This window comes from Apostichopus japonicus, chromosome 14 (assembly GCF_037975245.1).
Source record: "Apostichopus japonicus isolate 1M-3 chromosome 14, ASM3797524v1, whole genome shotgun sequence".
NCBI classification, from domain to species: Eukaryota; Metazoa; Echinodermata; class Holothuroidea; order Aspidochirotida; family Stichopodidae; genus Apostichopus; species Apostichopus japonicus.
Window position 1 is genome coordinate 1,944,935 of NC_092574.1, and position 25,657 is coordinate 1,970,591.

General features: G+C 38.9%; 1 protein-coding gene across 1 annotated transcript in view; it reads right to left on the minus strand.

Moving 5' to 3' along the window:
* LOC139980144 (NLR family CARD domain-containing protein 4-like) overlaps positions 1-25,657 on the minus strand; it is an 85,849-nt gene that overhangs the window by 12,778 nt on the left and 47,414 nt on the right. The window contains exon 6 of the mRNA XM_071991571.1: positions 24,907-24,968. Coding sequence (XP_071847672.1) covers positions 24,907-24,968 — 62 coding nt within the window. The remainder of the gene's footprint in view (positions 1-24,906; positions 24,969-25,657) is intronic.

Consider the following 25,657-nt stretch of genomic DNA (forward strand, 5'->3'; position numbering starts at 1 on the left):
ACCCCCCGTTCCTCACCAGTTAATAGCGAATAAGTTCTTAATATAGCGCCAAATACCAAAAGGCCTCTAGGCGCTTTACAAAACCTAAAAAAAAATAAAAAGACAGAGAAATCAAAGGAAACAAAAGTCTAGAAAACACAAAAACGAAATTTAAACAGTATGTAAAATACGAACACAAAAATCTAAAAACACGAGAAGACTATAAACAGACCAAAACCTTTAAAACACAAAACAAAGGATAAGCACATAAAATAGAGTTGTACAAAAGTAAAAGTCTAGATAAAAACACGAGTAAATAAAAGTGACAAAATCACGTTGAGTAACTAAAAAGATGTGTTTTTAAAATTTTCTTAAATATGGCGAGAGATTTGGCAGTCTTTATGTCATGTGGTATATATCCACTCTAAAAAGAAACGTCTTTTGAAAACGCGTTGGTGCCATTTTCTAAACATTCCGTTCAATAGCAACGTCCCGCATGGTTGTGCGCATTGGCTATTGGTGTTAATCCAGTTCTATAAACACTGCCATATGTTTCCGAAGTTGTGATCGCGTAACAATAATGAGCTCGACGTATGCCTCAAATGTTTTTTATCAACACCAGCGTCTTTGTGGTATATTAATATTAACAGCCAGGCCCAAGTATTATTAGCACCCAAGTTTTAATAGCGAATTAAGCAACGCCTTCTTCAGACGTATTGATATATGATTGGTGGATTGAGGCTGACACCACGAGCGCGAAACGCGAACGTCGTACGCCTGCAGTGCCTACCTAGCTGTTATCATCACCTCCCGATTTGCCGTTCTGTACCAGTCAGATTGAAAGGAAAAGAAGAGGTTTTTTTTTTGCAGTCTGCTTAATTTTTGCATTGCCTAGATTAATAGGGTGAAATATTAGACGTGAAAATTGAACATAGGCCTAGACCTAGCGACCGTCAGGCCAGAATTGTAAAACTAAAAGGCGGCAAATAGCCTAACGTTAACCGACGCTACACATTGACACAAATCGGAATGCAGATAGCCTAACGTGCTGTCTGCTAACTTGCAACTAAGTCAGCAATGCTAAGTTGGACGCAGTCAGTACGGTAGGCTATTTAGCCCTTAGCTGCTAAGTTGGACACAGTCAGTAGGCTATTTAGGCCTAGGCTAAGTCTATGTTTTATTACGGGCCTAGGTTTGGGATCATATCTGCCTATTCAGTGAACATCCACAAACTGACAAAGGAAGAATATAAAACGCTGAATATGATCAGAAGAAATAGGGCTAGCCTAGGCTACCTGGCTCTAATTTAGAATCTGTGACCAAACTAGCCGTACTTCATACCCAGAATGTAATTATAATCAGTGGCGTAGGAAGGTACTTTTGAGTGGGGGGGGGGGGCAGAAGACTAATGGCCGGCCTGGGGGAGGGGTGTAAGGGGAGGGGGTGTCCTCCTGGAATTTTTTGCATTTCCAGGTGGCCTCAGATGCAATTTGGTGCAATATAGCACACTTCAACACCCACTCCATTTTGTAAACTTAATTTTGTATTTTCACCTGGCCTTAGATGCAATTTGGTGCTCCAAATGAGATTTTTTTTCTCATTTGGAAATGAAAAAGGGGTTTTCTGACTTGCGAACCGGGGGGGGGCGGAATGATACTTCCGCCCCTCCACATTTTTCACTGGGGGCTGGCGCCCCCCAGCCCCCCGGTTCCTACGCCCTTGATTATAATGATGGAGCGTCGTTCTCAAAATGCACTCCTGTACTGACTTAGATCACAGTGTGATGTAATTCCTTTCACAGATTCTAAATATTTCCCCAGGCTTTGAGTCAATGTTCTTCAATTTACTTACAGATTAGAGGATTAAAGGTGGTGTGCGAAATTCATTTCGTAGGGGCAATTTGGGCTGGATTGTCTTAGCGGTACCGCTTTCTCTGGACTTTCTGATGACGGTACCGCACCTGCTGGCCAGGAGAAGGACCGTCAGATTTTAGGTTATCTGGGGAGCGAACCCACAAACAATCGCCATCGCTAGGCCCTAACTCCTTGTGATAACTTGTAATTTTGATGCGTTTGATTGTTTCCCAAAATTTTTGAAATTAATAGCCTGATCAACAATAAACATGTGCATTACGTCAGTATAATAATGTCATGTGTGCTACGTCATAAACCACAGCGCACTGGCGCACAGCATGCAGTCGTGAAATTAAGTGATCATGATTTCTGAAAAGTTTCCAGATTAGCCAGAATAATTAAATTTAAGTAGAAAAACTGTAAGAACTTAACAATACTACCCTAACCCTATCGATTAAATATATATTTACTGTAGAAGTTGTATTTCTAGCCTAACCTAGAACTATCTAGGCCTGAGTATAAGCCAAAATGGAACCGTTAAAACTAGAACTCCCACAGTAATGTTAGCCTAACAACAGTCAAAATACATTAGGCCTAACAGGTTGGACTTGGTCGTAATTAAAACCCGAATTTCCCAAGGCCCTAACAATACAGTTACTAATATTTAAGTCGTATTTTGCTAAAATTGTTATTTCCTAACTATTAGAATTTATTAAAATAAGTCTGAAACAGCTCGTAATGTAATAAATACTTGTAATTATCTAACACAGACCGGCAATACCACCAAAAACGTGTGCTAAAGCTAGCATGCCAATGTGACACTATGCAGCTAATGGTACTGTACTTATAAGTAAATCAAGCCGTAGTTTGTGTTAGCCGCAGTAGCTCACAAGAAAAATCAAGATTTCCTCATTTGTGAGTGTTTTGCCACCAGATTCATTATTTTGTTCCTAACATCTTATAAATACTAGAAATAATCCAATCAAAATCAGATTTTTTGGTTGAACATGTTGCTCATATCTGGCCACCCCATATTTCTTACCATTACACGTAAGTGCCCCCACGCTATTTTTCTGAAAGTGGAAGCACCGCAGCGAAACATGACACAGTCAGCAATACCAACGTTAGGCTAACTTTATCAGTAGGCCTATCTTAGCCTAGTATTTCACTACAAACGTGCAGGAAAATAGCTATTTGGGGCCAAAGTGACCCCTAGATGACATTTGGCCTCAAATCCCTGAACGCACCCGTACCTTTGGTCCTCAGTGATACTTACTAACTTTCATGATCATCCAATTTGATCTGTAGGAGAAGCACTTTGCAATTTTTCACACAATGGCCGAAACTGACCTCCATGCTGACCTTTGCCCTAAAATTCCTGAACACCCCATACGTACTATTGGTCAATGGTAATACTGACCAACTTTTATGATCACCACATTTCACCCATGCAATTTTTCAATGTTTGTCGAATGTTAGCGAAACTTAGTGGGTATGGTCTATCTTCGGTCACGTGAAATTCTAGTATACAATAGGGGTCATTGGAGGTCATTTGCTGTGTCTAATTTGCATAATTTATCCCTTTTTTTTTTAAATTTTGTCCGATTTTCACAAAATCTAGTTGATACGGTAAAATTCAGTGCTGATAGTTTTTACAGGCAGTAAAGGTCACTGGAGGTCACTTAATATGCATACTTTGCATAAATTGTTGAATTTTAATAAAAGGTGGCCTGCAGGCTCCTGCCCGATGGTGCCTAGAAATATGCCAGGAACATGTTGTAAAGTCAATAACATATATGATATATTGTTAATGTTTACTGTCAAAACATAGCTTTGTCATTATAAATTTAAAAATTAATTATCGAGACCTCTCGCATTCCAACGTAACATTTGTTTATAGTGAATTGTGATTCTTTTAGAAATTTAAAATTTCTAAAAGAATCACAATTCACTATAAACAATTGTTACGTTGGAATGCGAGAGGTCTCGATAATTAATTTTTAACGAGACACAAGCCTGGGTTCGTTTCTGAGAGGAACACAGACAAATTGACGAGTCTAGAGAATTTGAATGAAAACGAAAACTATATTAAACAATGGAGTTTGAACCAACAACAACAAGTGGTAATTACAAATATATAGAAAATTACTTACAAACTTAACAAGATAAGATACACTTTAAAACACGCTGGTCTCTTCCAACGGCGATATCCGTCAGCGGCCACGACCTTGATGACGACGATTCTCGGTCCGTTGTACCGCGAAATTCACTGGTTCTTGACGAAGTTTCTCGCGATCCCAGAAACAGCAGTCACCTTCTTTCCGGCGATGCTCCAAAATAGAAGACGGACTTCCAGCCACAATCGAGTGAAGCACAAGTCGAACTTTTCGCCGACTAAATATTACCAGAGTCAGTCCAAAATCAGCTTTATAGCCACCAACACCTGGCGTAACGAACTCCCTCAACGGAGACAGAAATTCTTCACCTTCTCCGAAATAATGACTGGAAAACTGTAGTTCCACAGCAAAGTCCTCTTCAAACTTCTGAATGGAAGTGTAGAATCAATCTTGGTATCGATATCTCAATCCCTCAGAAACTACTGGCAGTTGAGCACTGACGATATATAGTAGAATGGTATCATATGTGTCGTCGCTTGTATTCGTTCAGAAACTGAGAAACTTTCCGATATGGGGCGGGTTTTTATATGATTCGCCTTGTCAAGAATCATCTAGATCTTTCTCGATACACCTGAGGAACAATTCGACCCAGTTTCTCCGTTCCCGGAAGTCCTTTGCATATCTCGCGAACATTCCAGAAAATCCACGAAGATGCGTGCACAGCGTACAACGGGATTTCACGTAAACCGACGGGAACCGAGACCAGCGTGCCATCATAAGGAATATACCAGAACAATCGTGTATTGCTCATTACATAAATAACATTCTGACACGGTAACCCGACCTAATTTCTCAAATATTGATTTGTCACGTAGGCCATTTCAAATACTTTCTATATTATAACATTAGGTTCCTCACTAGCAGTGACTAGCGTCAAGCTACTATGGGCCCTCGTAACACAAATAATATAATTAGATTCAAACCCCAAAAGGAAATTCGGACCCAGAACCCGGATTCACACAGTCGGGGTCAAAACCTTGTTAGTAATTTTATTTATTTATTTATTTTTTCTCCCACAGTGCAGTGACCTGTTTCTCTGTTGTGCTTTCTCAGGCTTCTGTAAGTTAAGGATGGCATCATTTCGTCCAGTAAATTTTTCAGTTTGGTAGTTTTCAGATACTGTATGTCATGAAATTAACTATTTTCTACTTGTGGTTGGGGATATCTTACTAGGTATAACATCATGGGAGATGAAATGGTGCAACTACATTGCAGATAATTTTAATAAGTTCACAAATCATATCAGCAGAATCCACAGGAATGACCCTCGCTTTAAAGACCAACTATGGAGACAATTTTTTTTTTGGGGGGGGGGGGGATTTTCCATTAATTTGGGAGTTAACATACCCATAATCAACATGTGTAAAAAAAAAACCTTCAAAAACCTACTATAACCCATCAAAAAACGACCACGAAAATGGACATTTTGGGTAGTCACGTGGCATGAACCTCTGGAATGTCTGAAAACAGAGATTGACCCAAAGGAGCCTCTGGTCACCTTGTGACGTCATCGTTTGTATACCGCGAAAATCAAACGCTGATAAAGCCACTGTTTATACACAGATAGCGAACAATTGTACTGTATTTGACTTCCAATTTTGAGCGTTTGAAAAGCTGTTAGCTTAAAACAAGAACACATGAAGGTAAAAAAATAGTTTTAGGACAATATTAAGAAGAAAATTTAGTTAAATTGGTTATTTTTATAGCAACATTTCCACTCAAATGAAGCATCTTTGACATAGCGGAGCGTCAATAGGTCCGTACGGTACAATATACTGTGGAACATGCCAACAGCTTGGCGATTCCGTAATAAAATTTGATCGCAAGATACCGTATAAACTGAAGAGAAGAATAGACCTAAAAGATGCCACATGCGTGATATGTGATGGGAAAATGGCTTACGTTACTGTCAACGAATTACCAAAAGGACACTAAACATAATCGAACAACTACGAGAAGACGCTGACCCAAATCGACCAGGGTAGCATATACATGACTAAGCTTCAACTGAACATAGTAATTACTCGTTTTAATATCCAAAAGTACAAACACAGAAAAAGTATCCTCTCAATAAGCAAAATTTAGCTGTGAATATCCAAATCCACATTTCTCGTACTATAAATACTACTAAATACTACCGTGACACACCGTGACTGTGTAATTCCATAGAGTTAGATCTAGTTGAAGCAGGCCTTGAGCAGTTACATCCCACAATCACAAGACAGTCACTAACGAAATAAAACGTCCGATCGCTACATAGAACCGTTTTTATTCAACTCCTTGGACCATGCAGATGCCGGAATAAACATAACGGACAATATAACACAATGTATCACGAACTCACGATATTGGAATACAACAAAGGAAATAGATAAATGCGATGAAATCCTAACATGACTATTTACACATGCTGTGAGCCAGCTCACTACATGTACTAACAATGCTACCCTGTAGGCACGGTATATACACGGTCATATATACTGTCAATTGCGTGATATAATGTTACATGTAAGGACGTCCAGAGCTTGTTTATGGTCAATTTCACATTAGCCAAGTCCGACCATGGTCCGACACAGCTATCGACGGTATATAATTTTCGCAGAATGAGACATTTGCAGCATACACAGAGGCAGTGTCATGCATGTGGACTCATGGGCATTAGATACTCCGGGTGCTGAAAAATCTTTCCGCGTGGATCTCAAAAAAATTGATCCAAAGTCTGCGGCGTTTTACGTCGGTTCTTTTCTTCGGAAATCTAAAAAAGCTGATGCTTTTGCTGGATGAGGTATAACTGCAACCTCCAACAACACAGAATTGTGGCATTTCGGGGGAAAAGGAGTAATATCGTTGATGTTTTTGGCAGCTCGAGTATACAACTTTAAACACTAAAAGTATTGTTGTGAGTGAGGTATACAAACAGTGACGTCACAGGGTCACCTGATGTCTTCGGAATGTTTCAGGAATGTCTGAAATAGGTTTCATAAAAAGCTGACTTTTCTTCCCATTTTTCACGTATTTAACGTCCGAAATTGTTAAAGTTAATTACAGCAATGCAATTGGAGTGAGTTAAGGATTACATACATGCAAAATGGTGGGATTTTATGTTCATCGAAAGGTCTCCGTAGTTGGTCTTTAAGGTCTATTGTGAAGTTGGGGACTGTGGATTTTATACAGGGTATCACACTCCCAGAGCAGACTAATGACCTGTAAGCTTGTTTGGAAATGCATGATGTGAGATAGCAAAACCAGCAAGCAGTGCCTCATTAACAAGATAAGTGGAAGACGCAAGGTCAGATTGGTCTCATACTTGGTTGGTGGAGTACCAATAATGAGTAGATGGTACCAGTGCGTATCTCATCAATATTCATGAGTATGTAGTATGACGAGCCATGGAAGAATACAAAAATTAGGACAGTGTCTGAGTGCTTCTTTTCACCAGGTCACATTCTAGTTAGCATTCTTGACGTGACTCATACCTTCTGCCAAATCTCTCTATGACACTGTTGACACAAGACCAAACAATAACATCAGTCTGTTGGTGTACTTAACCCAATAGCAGCAAGTGTCTTTCGTAACTCCATGGTTAGACCATCTGCAATGTGTGCCAAATTGGACCACAGCAGGAGTGTTCTCCGCCTCCTCAAAATACCCAGGCACCAAGCATATCATGAAATTGTAAAAGTATATTCATCCCTGATGTATAGTACAATCTCAGTGGTCAGAGCTTTCTGACTGTTAATGTGCATGTTACCCTGGTTAATGAAGTGGTATATGTTTTGGGGATGTGTTGCTCTATATGCAAGAAAGCTTTGAATAAATTGTTTCTTTTTAGTCATACTTTAGTAGTAAGCTGAGCTCTAGAATTCGTCAGCTACGATTGAAGGAAAACAGAAACACATCCCTCACAACCTGTTCATCAGCTGAGTCAGCAGACATGCCAGTTGCAAAAAGATTCCATTTGGGAAGGTTGGTTTGCATGCTCTCTAACCCTTTACCTACGGACGCTCAGAAGGAAACGGAATAACATATTGCTTCAAAGTACAAAGATCATGTAAATATGCCTTCAGGTATTTCGGTACCGTCTATTGGGGAAATTTAAAACCTCAGACAAAATTTCAGCCGATATGAGTGTGAAAATAAGACACATCTGACTTTGCGCAATATCCCTTGTGACATCACAAGGGCCACTGTGGGAACCTGTGTAACACAAAGTTAATGCAAAACATACTTTGGAAAACACTGTAACAAATGAACTCAGATTGGGATCTGAATACAAACTTACAAAATTGTTCACAAGATTTGAAAAATTTCATTAATTTCCTCTGTAAGTATTACCTTTCGTCTTTCCACCACCAAGGTGCAAAGTAGCAGCATTTACTGTGTAGAGTCTATGGGTGGCATTGGCATCCCCCTCTCCTTGTGGCGTCATCGATGGAGGTGAAGTTCATTTAAGATAAAGTAGCTCAACAAGGCATCATGCTCAAATTTCGAATGTTGGGATTTTACATGCCTTTTTTTCTCTGTGCCCGTTTAGAAACAATCTGTTTCATGACCATAGTTTTGAGGTTTAAAAGCATATCTAAACAATCGCCAGGTTAGCATAGAATTTTGAAAAATTCACAAGATTTTGGGAGAAAAATATGTCAATTACATCATCCAAAATATAGATGAGGTAAGACACGAAAAAAAATAATAGATTCAGCCTTCCATGGTAAAGTAGATTTGCTTGCTGTATATGTAATGAGCCCTTGAAAAATGTATTCCTATTTTTTGGTAATTTGCCCGAGCGCTGGGATGAAAGGTCATTTGTTTCTGAAAAATTTGTGAGCCTTCTAAGTCTGGTTCCAAAACGCTTACATTTTATAGGTCTTTAGCTGCTAATTTGGGGGTTCCCACTTGGGGACACTGAAAGTATAAGAGGTACAATCTGAATAGAGAGAGAGACAATAAATCACCAATAAATGTGAATAGTTATTGTTGAACCACATTGTGAATGACCTTCATAATACGTTTGTGGCAATGAACACAAAATTTATTCAATTCTAGACCTAGGACTGGCAAAGTTTTATCCGAAGATGACTTCCTGTAGAGTTGCGATGAACTTGTTGATGAATGGAATGGGCAGCGACGTGAAGCCACTATCAAGATGCTAATGGCAGACGTCCGGCCCAACTTATCATATTGGAGACTTGGCAAAACAGTGAAGGAGGTTGTGGCAAGGATTCCTTGCCTGAAGGATGGTGGCTATGTGAGTTGCTATGGTGTCACAATTATGTTCTGATGTAGCCTAACTACAATTCATCTTACACTAAGGTACACATAGAGTACTCTGTGACTGTGTACACAACATGATGTGCCGCATGTGTGTACTGTATGTGTTTTCTGTAGAATCACTTATAGCAGAGTAACATGACCTGTATACGTGGCCCGGCTCTCTTTAGGTGATGTCACTATAATATCGGAAGCAGCAGTCTGCTCCATGTTACCCCAATTGGGGTTAAACTATTGTGACGTCACTAGAAGGGACAGTATGAGGCTTAGGTGCGGGAAGGAGAATTATTTTGCAGAGCAGTTTTAAAAATGACATGAAAGACATTGGCACCCTGGCATTTATTTCACAATTATAATGGTTAGTGACCTTACTGTTATCATGGGCACCACTCTTAGTTATTAGGGCTTGCTTTTTATGGTTTCAGATTCTAGAAGAACTGTAGGCATGGATTGGCAGCTCCAAAATAGAGAAGGGCCTTCAGTTGATAAGGCCAATTCCGACAAGCTCTTCAGAAATGTTGCCGAAGTCCTAACTGATGCTCCTACCGTAAGTTGTCATTTAATCGAAGGGGCTTGGGGTCATAGACACCAGTGTTGTGAGTCAGTAATTTACCGGTAAATTTACATGGTAAATTTCTGGTAATTTACCGCCATGCATGATATACCGTATTCAAATAGGGTAATATATTGTAAAATATGGAATACAGCAGTTTTCATGAACAAGGAATCACAAAGTCATTGACTGTCTTGTTTCAGGAGGAGGCAGGGGTGCACACTAGCTCCTATGCCGTTTCAACACCTTTATGCACTTAATTATAGAGAGGGTTAAGAGAGACCCATACTGCAGGGTTTCATTTGGTGGGAAATCTGGGTGTCTGACCTGGTATTTGCAGATGATACTACCTTGCTTGCAGAGTTTTTGGTTCTTCGTTAGGGTTACAGGTGTCATCGACCAAGACAACATCCAGTCCTTTGGTGGTATCTTGGACAGTACTGTTAAGTTTGTCCCGGTTTTGGGTGGAAATGTGTAGGGTCACTGAGTCCTTTTCTGCCTTGGCAGTGGCTCTGTGTCGTGCGAGCCTGAGTTTATTTTAGTGATTATTTTTGGTCTGGCATGCGAAGTCATGAGGTCGCCGGATAATGGTGTTTGACAATCACGTTATTCGGGCAGAGGGAAAAAGCTCCCCAAGTGTTCAGCTCCATTGTGCTTCCAGTCTGCTATACTATAGTGTGGCATGTGCATTCACTGTGGGGCTTAAATAAAGACTAGACTCCTTCAAGACTACCTCACTTGATAAAGTAACGCAGCATCCTTGTGTGTAGTAAGTCACAATTATGTGTTTCTATGACAAATGAGCTGTTTTATACTTGAGGTCAAAGGTTATTATTCGGTCCCTTATAGCTTCCTAGAACTGAATATCAGAGTAGGTATATATGAATGGCAACATTATTATTTATGAAATGACTTTCAAGATATATGGTTACTGTTGATAATATTCATCCTATTTAATTGCAGGTCGACAACATTGACATGCCGGAGGATATCTTTCGCCGAAAGCTTCGCGTGAAGGATAAAGACCCTCTAGAGCTCCGCAGCCTAACAATCGACAATGACATCAAAATGATTTATGCTGTTGGTGAAGGAGTATTCATTGACTGTGGAACACACAATTCCCTTAATGCAATTGTTGCTCTGCTGGGTGGATATTACATTTTTGACTTGAACTATCCGGCCATATATGGACAGCTGCTGGGCTTCCTCCAACAGCATATTCTCGAAGAGCCATACACATACTTCAAGGGAAGCAATTACCAGCAGTTTTCTAACAAGTTTAAATTTTTCCATTAAAGAGCTTTTTTGTTTTTCTTGGCATGATTCTTTTGGAGTTGACAAGTGTTGTTGCTTTATGGATTCAATGAAGTAGCGGCTGTTAATAAAAAGTGCATATTCAATAATCTGTTTCATTTTGTTTCAGTACTGTGCAATTTTCATGATATAAATTGCACTGTTTAATGTACCACTCTTAATAAGAACAGTTAGTGTCAACCCTCATGTGAGCACAAGTAATTCATTTCCAGATTGAGAAATTAACCCAGTCATCTTTGTGTATATAAAAACTGGAATTTTACCTTAGTTCAAGCAAGGGCTGCTTAGTGTGCTTCACATCTTTTACCCAGCTGGTTCCCAGACTGCCCTGGGGTCACCTAAGGTCATTTTGGAACGAATGGTTAAAACCAAAATCAAGACCATGCTTGCTAAAGCTATAATCCCTGTTTCAACACCTAGTGTTGCTTTTAAAACACAATTTTTGTTATAGACGCGTATACGCGTTAATGAAGTGTTACATGGCTGAAGACGCGTTGAGGCGTTAATTTTACATGAACACATAAACGTGTTGATACCTTATCCAATTAACAATGAAACGCGTTCATTAAGTGTTACAAAAATGTGTTAATTTAGGCTTTAAAACATTAACACCATTTGTTAGAGTATAGCTCGTTCCAAAGCTTCGGTGCAGCGACCGAGAAAGCGCGATCTCCGTAGCTCTGTGCAAAGTTCACCAAATTTGTAGTAAATCGTTATGAAGAAAACACAAAAGTGTTTATCGTTCTAGAGATCTACACCTTGGTTCCCCCTCCACTGCCTTGCTACAAAAGAAGAAGATTGCTACACACGATGGTCGATATCCAAGTTCAGTCTGTTTAACAATTTTTTATAGAATTTCCCGAAGATGTACAAAAAGGGCACTATTCTTTGATTAAGGAAATTGATGTCCACCTAAATTAAATGCACGTGAACAATGTACTTAGCAAATTCAACAGTTATACCAGTCAGTGTGGTTCTAATTTAATTCAATTCAGTTTGATTAATAATGTGATGATGACTTCTTTTAATGTAGCACTATATATTTCTAGATTAAACCTTACTTGTAAAATAACTCGCTACTGCAGTGTTATGTGTAACTGTTCAGTGGAGGAGTCAGTCAACTGTAACATATGTCATAAACATTCATTTCATCTCGTTTATTCCTTACAAAAGGCTGAGAACAATTTGGAGAGTAAATACCTCCAGGAAAGTACTTTTTGAAAACGTCTAGCAATTAAAGCTTGCTCTAATTTGGGGCCTATACTGACGACTTTTAAGACATCAATATTCCAATACTTCTGACAATTTCCACTGTTTATATTGAAGTCCATGAATGCTAATACGGGGATGAAAAATCTAAGAAATTTTGGGTAACGTCATGAACTATCACCGTCTCTAGTATTTAATGTTATTTGTTTTATCAATTCAATCTTTACAAGAAATTCCATTGCAATTGAATCCATGTCGCTTTGCACTAAACACACACAGTTACCGACATCTGAATAAAATAGATGAGTTTAGTAGAAAAAAAGGATCAGGAGGGACACTTAAGTCCCCATCAAGGACGTTTTAGAGAGAAAAAAAGCTGAAGACACAAACACCCAGACCCGATTACAATGCTTAAAGTGCTTGTCCAAAGCATTCTTAAACCCATTGACACTACTGGCAAGTACAACTTTCTTAGAAAACCATTCCACTCATTCAAACCCTATTAGAAAAAAAAATTATACCGAATATTAATCCTACTATGAGACTTTTGGAGTTTAAGACAATGACCTCTGGCACAACTACTGTTAGCAAACATTGAAAAGTCGGTAAAGGATAAATTGTCGAAACCATACACAATCTTGAAAACCTAGATCAAGTCCCCACGTAACCTCCTAAGCTCCAGTGTGGTGAGATTCAACAGTTGTAACCTATAATAAGGAACACTCTTTAAGGAACTAATCATCCTAGTAGCCCTCCTCTGGACCTTTTCAAGTACTTCCTTATCCTTAGCAAACTATGGGTTCCAAGCCTGCACAGCATACTCCAGATGAGGCCTAACCAACTGCATACAAAGCCCAACTACGATGTCCTCTTTCAGAAAACTGAAGTTCTCTTGATCATACCTAAAACCCTATTACCTCTTTTAGCAGCTTCAAGACAATGTTTAGAAGGTTGCAGAGATGAGTCAGTGTAGATACCTAGGTCTCTTTCAACAGAGACCTCCTGTAACTCCACACCAATAAGATTGTATGTAAACTTTTGGTTACTACTACCAATGTGCATTAGCTTGCATTTATCAATATTAAAAAGCATTTGCCATCCCTGAGACCAGGAAAAAATCCTATCCAAATCCGTTTGAAACTTCTCAGAATCGCTTTTGGAAGAGACCTCAGAATACAATTTGATGTCATCAGCAAACTTCTTAGCTGTACACAAAATATCTCCGTCGATGTCATTTATATAGGCAACAAACAACAAGGGACCCAATACAGACCCTGGTGGAACCCCACTAGTAACGTCCTACCAAGAAGAAGCACAGCCCTTAATTACCACCCTCTGTTTCCTATTACCAAGCCAATTCCTGATCCAAGACAGTAAATTCCCAATGACACCCATACTCTTCAGCTTAAGTAAAAGACGCTGGTGGGGAACTTTATCGAAGGCCTTCTGGAAATCCAGGAACACAACATCTACAGACTTCTGCCTATTTAGTGAGCTTGTTACATCTTCCATAAACTCAAGGATATTAGTGAGACAAGACCTTTTTTGACAAAATCTTTGTTGAGACTCTCTGGTCAAAGACTGACTGCTGAAGTGACAGACCATAGACTTTTTGACAATAGACTCCATGACCTTACAAACAACACTAGTGAGACTAACGGGCCTATAATTATAGGGCTTAGACTTATCACCCTTCTTGAAAATTGGGGTAATATTAGCACATCTCCAGTCCTTAGGATCATAACCTTCATTCATAAATTTACTAAAAACCAATGAGAGTGGAACGCAGAAATGGTGTGCAAAAGTCTTCAACAAATACGGATGGATAGCATCCGGTCCAGAAGCTTTAGAAACATTTAGATGAAGCAGCTCCTTTAAGACAACCTCATCCGAAAATAAGACCGTATCCAGTTTAGGCCTATCACTGCCCCCCTGAAAATCTGGAATACTACTCATATATTCCCTTGTGAAAACCGACACAAAATAGTTGTTCAAAAGATCTGCAAGATTCTGACTATCAGTAACTACATTATCAGCTTCTGGTGCCCTAAGAGAAACAATTGCATCTTTAACTTTCTGCTTTGAGATGACATAAGAAAAAACGGCCTTTGGGTTATCCTTAATTTTTAGGGCAATGCTATTTTCGAAATTCAATTTTGCATCAGAGACTAAGCATTCTACCTTCAGCTGATGAATTTTAAACTTGGCCAAAAGAGATTCAGATTTAGTCCTCCTAAACAGCTTCCTCATTCTACGTTTTTGCCTAATAGCACACCTAACTTTCTTATTCATCCAGTGAGGCATACTGCTTTTACGACGACGATTCTTCCACGGAACATGATTTTCCATAATGACCTTTAATTTATCAGCAAAACAAATCCAAGACTGAGAAGCACTCATATCTCTAAAACAATTATCCAATCTGTACCCTTTAGTAAAGTTTCAATTGCCTCTGTATCTGATCTCGAAAAATCAGGGACTTTTTCCTTGCTAACAGAATTTGCGACTTTGCAAACAACATCAAAAGCTAGTATATCAAGGTCACTCGTTCCTAGTTTTCCTAGACCCGTCAAATCAACAACATTGCTTGGATCAGAACTCAAAACAAGATCAAGGATGTTATCCCCCCTAGTAGGGAAAGTAACATGTTGATGTAAAAAGCAGTCTTGCACAATATCTAGAAAGTAACTACACTTCCTACTACTGGAACCATCTATCCAATTAATGTCAGGAAAATTAAAGTCGCCCATTATAACAACATCACCTTTTGCAGCCTTTCTAATTAAATTAAACAGCACGACATCATTATCATCGCTGCTGTTAGGAGAACGGTAAACAACACCAACAGTGATAACATCACTGGACCTCTTGGAGTTGTCTGTGGACAACTCGCACCAGACAGAATTAACAAAAGACCCTTGCAACTGAGATTTCTAAACACTTACAATGTCATCCCCAACAAACAGTAAAACTCCCCCAACAACCCCATTATTAGTATCCCTTCTGACCTGACGATACACAACATACCACGGTGAGAAACCTCAGCACTATCAATGTCCTCCCTTAACCAAGATTCGGAGATACCAAACACATCCGGTTTCAGATCCTCAAGAAGCACAGTAAATTCAGCAAAATTTTTACGAATACTTCTAGCATTGGTAACGACAATCTTCAGCTTATCCATGAAACTATGTACCTTAGCATGCCTCCTAAAGTTAGAACTATGACTATCACTATCCTTGCTTTCAAAACGCCTATAATCGCCTCCACTAGGAACATAAGCGAGGCCCCAGTATTAGCTAAGTGCAACCCATCCGTGGCGAACAAATCCCTTCTACCCTGGAAAGATGACCACATGTCAACAAATGTGCAGCCGAAGTCAGCACACAGACTATACAATAAACCATTCAAAGTTACAATCTTATCTGACTGAACCTTGTTGTCAAATCTTGGCAATAAACTACATGAAAACTTAAGCCCGAGTTGATGCTAGTCGACACATCAATTCGTGGTACCTAGACTGAATAATGTTTTGTGACTCCTTCTGCACATTATTGGTGCCTACCTGGACCACAACCACCTCCTCATCTGACACGATTTTGTTTACCCTATTACTGACATCCTGGATTTTAGCACCTGGCAAACATACACTGACCCTTTTTGCTTTATCCGCCCTGCAGAACTCTCGGTCTACATACCGTACTAGTGAATTCCCACACAATACCATTCTTCCTTTCGACTTCTCCCGTCCCCACTGACCGCTGTTTACCACCACACTGCCATCGTCTATCACATCACAATCACCACGCACTTCGTCCACTAATAGCCATTCACTATTTCCCTCCTGGGAGACTCCATTCCTATCACCAACATCACGCAGCTCCTCCACAGGTAATACGTCGAATCCATTACAAGTTGGAACAACCTCGCAACAATCCCTTTCAACAACTGCACTACTTACAGCCCTGATATACCCGACTTCTGTCCATACACAACTACTGTACATTTATTCAATAGCTCCTCTAATTCCTTAAATTTCACACACTTATCGCAAACAAACACAATAGCTTCACTAGACGCTGAATTAAAATCACATTCCAAGCCAGAAACCTCAGACTCGATCCACATATTACAAGCGTCACAGCAGACTAAACGATCAGGCACAGCCATAACGAAAAAACACAAAGTCAAAGAAAAAGCCAGCGAACACAGAAAATCGATACTCACGATGAGCAGCTTAGGCTAAACAGAGACTATACACTGAACGATAGGATACACTGACGCTACAGACCTAAAACCACGGACAGCACTGAAACTAGACAAAAACAGCACAGATTGAACACAAAAACATGCTGAATGGCAGGAACAGACAATAAATAACTCCCAATAAACAACAAAACGAATCACAAGGTGTTTTGATGAAACGAAAAACGATCCCAGAAATCCCAGAAATGAACGAATTAAAAGAGCTATGAAAAAGTACGTGTGTACGCTTCAACGACCAATAATGGTCATATACACGTCTTAAAGCGTCTTAAAGCCTGTACCGCCATGTTACTATGATCCTTATCAAGGTCTGATCAAACTTAATCCATGTCTCTATGCACTCAACACACAAAGTTACTGATATCTGAATATAATGGTCATATACACGTCTTAAAGCCTTCACCGCCATGTTACTATGATCCATATCAAGGTCTGATTAAACTGAATCCATATCTCTATGCACTAACCACACAAAGTTACTGATATCTGAATATAATGGTCACATACACGTCTTAAAGCTTTCACCGCCATGTTACTATGATCTTTAGCAAGGTCTGATCAAACTGAATCCATCTCTCTATGCACTAACCACACACAGTTACTGATATCTGAATATAATGGTCATATACACGTCTTAAAGCATTCACCGCCATGTTACTATGATCCATGTCAAGGCCTGATCAAACTTAATCCTTGTCTCCATGCACTAACCACACAAAGTTACTGATATCTGAATATAATGGTCATATACACGTCTTAAAGCCTTCACCGCCATGTTACTATGATCCATATCAAGGTCTGATTAAACTGAATCCATATCTCTATGCACTAACCACACAAAGTTACTGATATCTGAATATAATGGTCACATACACGTCTTAAAGCTTTCACCGCCATGTTACTATGATCTTTAGCAAGGTCTGATCAAACTGAATCCATCTCTCTATGCACTAACCACACACAGTTACTGATATCTGAATATAATGGTCATATACACGTCTTAAAGCCTTCACCGCCATGTTACTATGATCCATATCAAGGTCTGATTAAACTGAATCCATATCTCTATGCACTAACCACACAAAGTTACTGATATCTGAATATAATGGTCACATACACGTCTTAAAGCTTTCACCGCCATGTTACTATGATCTTTAGCAAGGTCTGATCAAACTGAATCCATCTCTCTATGCACTAACCACACAAAGTTACTGATATCTGAATATAATGGGCAGATGCACGTCTTAAAGCCTTCAACGCCATTTATGCAAACTAGGATCCATATCAAGGTCTGATCAAACTGCATATAATCCGAAATCTTAGTGGTTGATTACATTTATTCTTATATTTTTGTTAATTTTTTACTACTTTTCCGAAAGTTCATTACATTCTACTCAGCCAAGCAAAGTTCCTTCACTTACATTCTTCACGATAAACGTCAAGTCTATAGTCGTTACCGCATTAGGTAAATAAACTGCATTAAAATCGAAGTTATTGTATAAGGATGTGAATTGGTTTGTACTACCATTATTGTATTACCAGCTCTTTAACCCCCCCCCTCCTCCACCCCTCCCCAGTGTCAAGGGGAATTCAAAATGCTTGTCGCCACACAACTTGAATATGAAAGGACCAACCAACTCTCAAATACGTATTGCTAAGGTGATATATTATGTGTAGCCTGGACCGTTGTTTCTCTGTAAGTAGCACCTGTCCTTCCTGTTTGGAACGTTCTTATCGCAGCTTTCTCACTGGTAGATTGGAAGGAAATGAAATTTACATTTCTTGAAATGATACATTCTGATAAAGCTTCTGTTTAGTGTGGTACAGCTCATTTTTGTACATACGGCTTTCATAACACTTGTATCTGTATATTACCAGTTATTTCCAGTGGGGGAAACAATATCAAATGTCCCCCCCCCCCCCCCACACACACACACACATTTGGAAAAAGAGAAGTGTCGTGGCTCTATTTGGTTAGGGCTTACACATCTCAGGATTGATATCATCGAATATCACTCAATGTTGCTGAATGGAGAATTCCACCAAGATCTCGTGAGTTGGTACCCCGAGCTCTCCAACAATCTTAAGCTTAGAGGCTGCCTTTCTTTCGAGGCCAGTTCCATTCGTCGTCGGTTGAAGGGTATAGACAAATATTCAAGTCGATGAATCCAGCGGTACGGGCTATGTTTGGTGAAGTCGATGAATCCAGCGGTTGTTCCTCGTCTCCTCCGCCAGTTCGACGGAAGCCGAGAAATCCTTTAGTGCTTTGAGGCGTTTGAAGACAAGGCTACGGAGCACCAAGACTCAACAGCGGCTGAACCATGTGATGGTGTGCCATATTCACCGCGAACGTCTAGCCCAGTTGAAGTCCGAGGAGTTAGCAGAGAAGTTCGTTGGTTCCTCGGATTACAGACGCCGCATCTTCGGGCGATTCCAGTAGAAAACTAGTGCGCTCCGTCATTATCATAAGAGACAGTACTTCATAGCTAGAGCCAAAGCCTGTACATAGTTGTTGTTTAGTTGTAGATGGTGTTTCAAAGACGGTGCCCGTTCCCTAATATTGGGAAAAATGAAATAGGGAGCATATTCCGTGGTAGCGCATCCCATGTTACTTTGTTGTTGAGTGATACCGGAGTTGACTCCACATTTAGAACACTGGGTGCACGCAGGAAGGTGTGGGGTGTGTAGAGGGGGGGGGTCTCACCTCCAAACTTGGTAAAACTGACAATAGTTGGAAAATTGGAGTGCTTTAGTTTATCTAGACCTATTCATTAATCCCTGTGATTGTGCATGACCTAAACAAATTGAAAAATCTCGGTCAAAATTGACCTTTAACCTATCATATTTACCACGTTTTCCTTGCCACATTGAGAAATTTTATCTCGCGATTCTTTTACTCCACCGTACAATAATTCGTATGATTTTGAAAACTACAAAAAAAAAAAAGCCTAATAGAACTACCGTATAAGGAGTAGGATCCCAATTTGATTTGGGGGGGGGGGGGGGTTGTAACGACTTGCCCGAAAAATATAACCAAAACCAATAAGCGCGCGTTCCACATGATAATGGTCATATCATAAAGGCATTCATCGGTTTTTACATCGCATGCAAATTGCATACAAAAAAAAATCCGTCTTATTACCCTTTCGTATTGGTTAGAATTATTGGGTAATAATAATATCAGTTTAACCACTGAAGGACACATTGCAAATTATCTTTCTTTCAGTAGGTGCCCAAAAATTTATCAGCATATTGCCCGAATTTTCACAAAAATATTTGGTTTGGGTGGGGGGGGGGGGGCTAATAAGTTTGTGAAATGAGTGCCAGTGGATACAAATGTATCGCAAAAAGTTCGGAACAAAAGTGCAGTCGCGAAAGATTGGGTTTCTGACTGACAATGATTGTATCGTTGACGAGTAGCGCGAGGGTGGGGGGGGGGGGTACAAAGCAGCAGTCGGAATTTTCTGGCTTCAAAACCGATTTTCAGTCACTACACCCCCCCCCACCCCAATCATCAGGCCTTAGCTACGTCCATAGGTACACGGTGGTTACATAGTACGCTCCGACCAGAATTCACCCGATTACCAGATGCAGATCCACCTAGCAACCGAGGTAACTTGCGTGAGGACTCCAACGAACAACCACTGATTTTGATGCCTTCATCACACTAGCCACCACTCACATGGGACCTATTCTAAGTCTGACGATACATGCGCATGTGTGAGGTCCTGAAAACATAATTAAAGTGGTTTGTCTTGCCATCCTTGTTTCAAATTTCATAGAAATGTATTCTCGTAGACCTAGCAACCTGGTTTAAGATGCTGGCATTTGATGACTTTTGGCCAAATTTGCGCTAAGTTCCTATACGAGCTCGGATCTGGGCTGTGCCTTATTAGTTATTTATTTAAATTATTAATAATGGCGTATGAGGAAACGCATTTTGTGGTATGACTCCCAGGACGGCAAGTCTAGAAACTCACATGCAGTCGCGGCGGATAGCTTCCTTCGCCTATATGTCCGGGGACATTTTGGGACATCATTCCTATAGAACAAGGGTGGGCAACCTGCGGGCCACATGCGGCCAGCCAGTGTTTATTTTTTTTTGGCACGTGAGATGTCTCAGGAAGAAGAAAAATCAATCTATTTTACATCAACACCAAAAACGAGCTAGCTGCTTAGAATTTGTCTGCACTAATGATGCTGTCAGGTTGGTCTATTATCACCATTAATTATCAACTGGACTGTATTGAAATTATGTTTTCGTGAATACAGATTAGTACACACACCTATTGCTTGAACGTCCTCGGAATCAAAGGTTTGAAATCAACAGCAGGTCGTTGGTTAGGTGCGGCCCTGTCAATCTTTCACTCCTAAAATATGGCTCATTCATTCAAAAAGGTTGCCCACCCCTGCAATAGGCCTATATCTGAGGCCTTGGGGTCATTCCTTGACCGACTTGGTGCAATATAATGTGCCCATTTCGAAGTAAATTTATTCACAGATTGTAAGTTGTCATGGGTTCGAACAAATGGGGTATTCTATAATGAAACATAGGGCAAAATGGGGCTGGGGTTCCAGTCCGCCCCATGATTTGTCAACATGCACTGGGTTCTAATGTTTATTTCAATTGGAATCACTTATAAAAGAAATAATCCACCAAAAATGGAGGTCCCATGAACTTTATTGCAGATTTCCTGAGTGACGAATTTGTAATTTTCTCCCGAAATCACGCAACAAGATGGCTGCTATCCAGCCTAGCAAGTGCCATCTCCAGCGATCTGGCAGGTATTGAAATCTGAAATTTTCTTGGTACGCTGCGCGCCAACCGATGGTGGCGTTCCGCTTAGATAGTACTTACGGCCGGAATACTCGAATCGATTACGCCCCCCCCCCCCACCCACGTTTCAAATCGGATCGACATCCCTGGCCTATAGTAACAGACCATATAACAGAATGAATCACAGAAAAACCAACTCAAGAAAGTAAATAAGGTGGCATACTCCTATTAGAGTCTATATCAATCCGCTCGATTGTTCTCCTTCAGGAAAAGTGCCAAAAAGCATCGGGAGAACATCTTTTGTGACCTGTTATCAATCATAATCTATTTTTATTTTTTTGTGGCTTGCATGTTGAAGAGCATGAATGGAAGTACATGTGGTGATAAAATTGGGCCAATTGAGGCAATTTTAGACCCCTTTAGGCTTCCCAGGAGCAGCGTGGGGAATTTGTTTACCACTGAGTGAAGAGGTTTGTTTACAAGTGACGAAAACTTCCGGCTCGGATAGCAAACAAAATTCACGGTCATGGTACGGAAAATTGATAGTGCCATGAAAGGCCAACTTGTCAGCTATCCGGTGATGGGTAGCGTTTAGCTAGTGAAAACTTCTATCTAGACTTAGAAACCACATTACTTTTGTGATTTAGTGTGTAAGTCAATGAGGCTTTCTAATGGGCGTATGCTACCATAACATAAGACCGACATGAAAGTGGAATAGAGGGCGGCAAACTAAATAATTAGGCAGTCAAATTGAAGGCTGGCAAACCAACCAAGGGGCATAAATATGTTGGAAAACTTTAAGAAAATATGAATGTTGCGTGTGTACAGATTCAGTTTAAACCAAATCAATATGTATTCAAAGCTTTGTATATTACTTTGGTAAGAAGTTACGCCAGAGGCTTAATTTCAGGATTAATAAATATATAAAAGGCGATGCTATAACTAGTCCTTGAAATGTTCACACATTGTCGCACCTTTCCACAAGTAACCACAATGTGACTCATTGTCTCATTTTCTTAAACCAAAAAAGGACACAAGTCATGCTTTAAAATATTACTATTCTAGAGATAGCAATAAGTAGATAAGATTGTAAAGATAATTTTATCAGCTAGTCATATACTGTAGTCAACGCTATATATTAGCCTACAGTGCTTCGCAGCATCTACAATATGTACGACACAAATATGACTCTCTCTACACCCGCCGCATTACCATCTCCCTTCAACAAAGCAATTTTAACATTTAATCGGGAATTTCAGATATCATTTTAGATATCTAAAATTATATTTCAGATACCTAAATTTAAATATCGAGATATCCTAAATTTAATTCGAGAAACTGAAAATGCATTTCAGATATCTGAAATTTAATTCGAGATATCTAAAATAGATTTCGAGATATCTGAAATTCTAATTCAGATATCTTAAATTGAATTCGAAATAATTTCAGATATCTCAAATTGAATTACAGATATCTCAAATTTATTTAGGTTTTCTACAAATAACTGCAGATATCTTAAAATCAATTCCAGATATCTCGAATACCAGAGAATTTCAGATATCTGAAATTGAATTCGAGATATCCGAAATTGAATTCGAGATATCTGAGATTCTATTTCAGATATCTGAAATTGATTTCGAGATATCTGAAATTGAATTCAAGATATCTGCAATTCTAATTCGAGATATCTGAAGTTTAATTCGAGATATCTGGAATTCTATTTCAGATATCTGATATAGAATTGCAGATTTTTATTTATTTTTATTTATTGTTTTTGTGTTTTGTACACTAACATTTTAAAATAATTTCTTGTTACATACTCACTTTTGATGTCCTTTTTGTAAATATTTATATTTATACTGGAAATAAATAAATGAAATGAAAGATATCTTGAATTCAATTTCAGATATCTCGAATTTAATTTCAAGTATATCGAATCAATTTCAGATATCTCGAATTCAATTTCAAATATCTGAAATTCTCTGGTATTTCGAGATATTTACAATTGATTTTCAATTATTTGTAGATAACTTAAATACATTGGAGATATCCGTAATTTAATTTGAGATATCTGAGATTATTTCGAGATATCTGAAATTCCCGATTAAATGTTGAAATGGCTTTCTATACTCCCTTCAACCAAACCATTAATAAAACCCGCTGTACTACTAGTTTATGTGCAAGGAAATGTATTACTTGTCAGCAACTTCTTCTTACAATACTTCAGTTAGAATGATAAATCTTCTTTAACATTATACTTATTCTTGTAAGTATTCAGTGACGTCACGCTATTTTCTCCAGACTGTATTGTTTCCTTTACCCGTACCTCTAGTACGTGACTACTGCTGCAAGTGATGTGATGAACATTTTACACAAGAATTACAGAATGAAACAAGAACCTTTGTAATATGTAGCAGATCCATCTATAAATAAACCTGTAACAAGATATCTAGGTAAAATGTAAATGTTATGTAAAATGTATGTATGTGTGTCTGTTTTGTGTTTGCGTCAGAAAGGAGATTAAGCCACATTTTATGCACCCATCTTTAGATCTAACCACATCTGCCCAACACTGATAACGATGCGAGGGACGCATACGAATCTTATAACTCATGCGCTCTTTAATACCATTAATTTTCACAAATTGTCTTTCGAATATAGTGTTTGCTTAATTCATCGGTGATCATCTTTATCATTGCAGTGCATTATATATACGGTGAAGTTATACTTGGAATCCTACTGAAAAGATTAAATGAAAAACAAAATTGAATGTTTACAATAACAGCTATCCGCTTTAATCTCATTCATAAAACAAACTTTTCTTACTTTGTCTGGTGGAATATCCAATGTAGCCTACGAAAAGACACGAGTACACAAACTATAAATCCATTGTAATTATTCCTTTAATTAGTTTATTAAACAATGAAATTCTTATTTCATTGTTTGACACTGTCATTAGGGAGTAACTGCGGAATTGGTAACATGAAGTTCATAACAATGATATGAATTAGAGCAGAGTATGTTGTATATATTGTGTGTTTCAGTAGAGAGGTAAACGTTCAGAGAGCTGACTGAGATTCATGGACTCTGGAAGCAAGAAAGACTGATGTTGTTTCATTTTCTTTGGTTTATCACTGATCATTTTCTATTGTCTCTATATTTCGAGATGATATTTTATTTTATGTAGCAGTTGTTTGGATAATGAAGGATAAACAGAGACTACATTGGGGACAGATTGACACTCAGCAAAAATAAGGAAACCGTGGAGCAAGGGGAAGGGATCTGTAAGTTGATGTCGTGAATACCCCCCCCCACCTCCCCCACTAATTATTTACTTTACATCACATCTTCTAACGCTGACGTAGATAAAGTAACTCCGGAAACCAAATTTATCTATAGAATTCGCTAGAATGGAACACACGGAGGGTATAGGGCAACATAACTGAAATAAACTGACCAGACTTGCATTACAAGCAATAGCTGAAGGAAATGTAATTAATCTCTTACCTGCCATTGACCAGTCTGTAGATTCAGGCGACGATGACGCGACGGGAAGTCGTAGTTCCAAACTGATGAATAAAATGAAAGAGACTAATGTAAAATTTAAGTGAAACTAAAGTCTTCCTTTTTCTGGAATGAAATCATAAACATTATATTCACCGATTTTTTGTTGGCTCTCGATAATAACTCCATATCAGCTGAGTTATCAATCTGGTTGATTCCTTAGTTTAGATCTGATCAGCTTACTATCATGATCATCTCAGTAATATAGCAGATCAGTTTACAATCCTTATATCTTAATAAGATTACCGATCAGTTGAGTTTACTATCATTATCATTTGCATTTTATATCCTGATCAATTAACAAGCATTATCCTCTTAGTTATATACCAATCGGGTTAATTTGTTATCATCTCAATAATATAACTGATCAGTTGTACACTTATCATATATAAGACATATAAAACAACTCAAATACGAACGAATCTTGGACTACATTAGGAAATCAAATCATGATAGTCGATTATTCGATGCTCAGATCAAAATTCATAATCCATGAGCTGATGAACTGATCAGTGAATACTCAACATCAGTGACGTCATCACAGATCATGAAAGACGATAATTTAAATGTTGCTAATAGAAAAAATTAATATCTGGAGTTTTGGATCTACAAGTCTAGACAATCATAGACATAATCACGTAATCACATTTTGAATGTTCTGAGAGTATGTCAGTTGTGTAAACTACGGTTTATT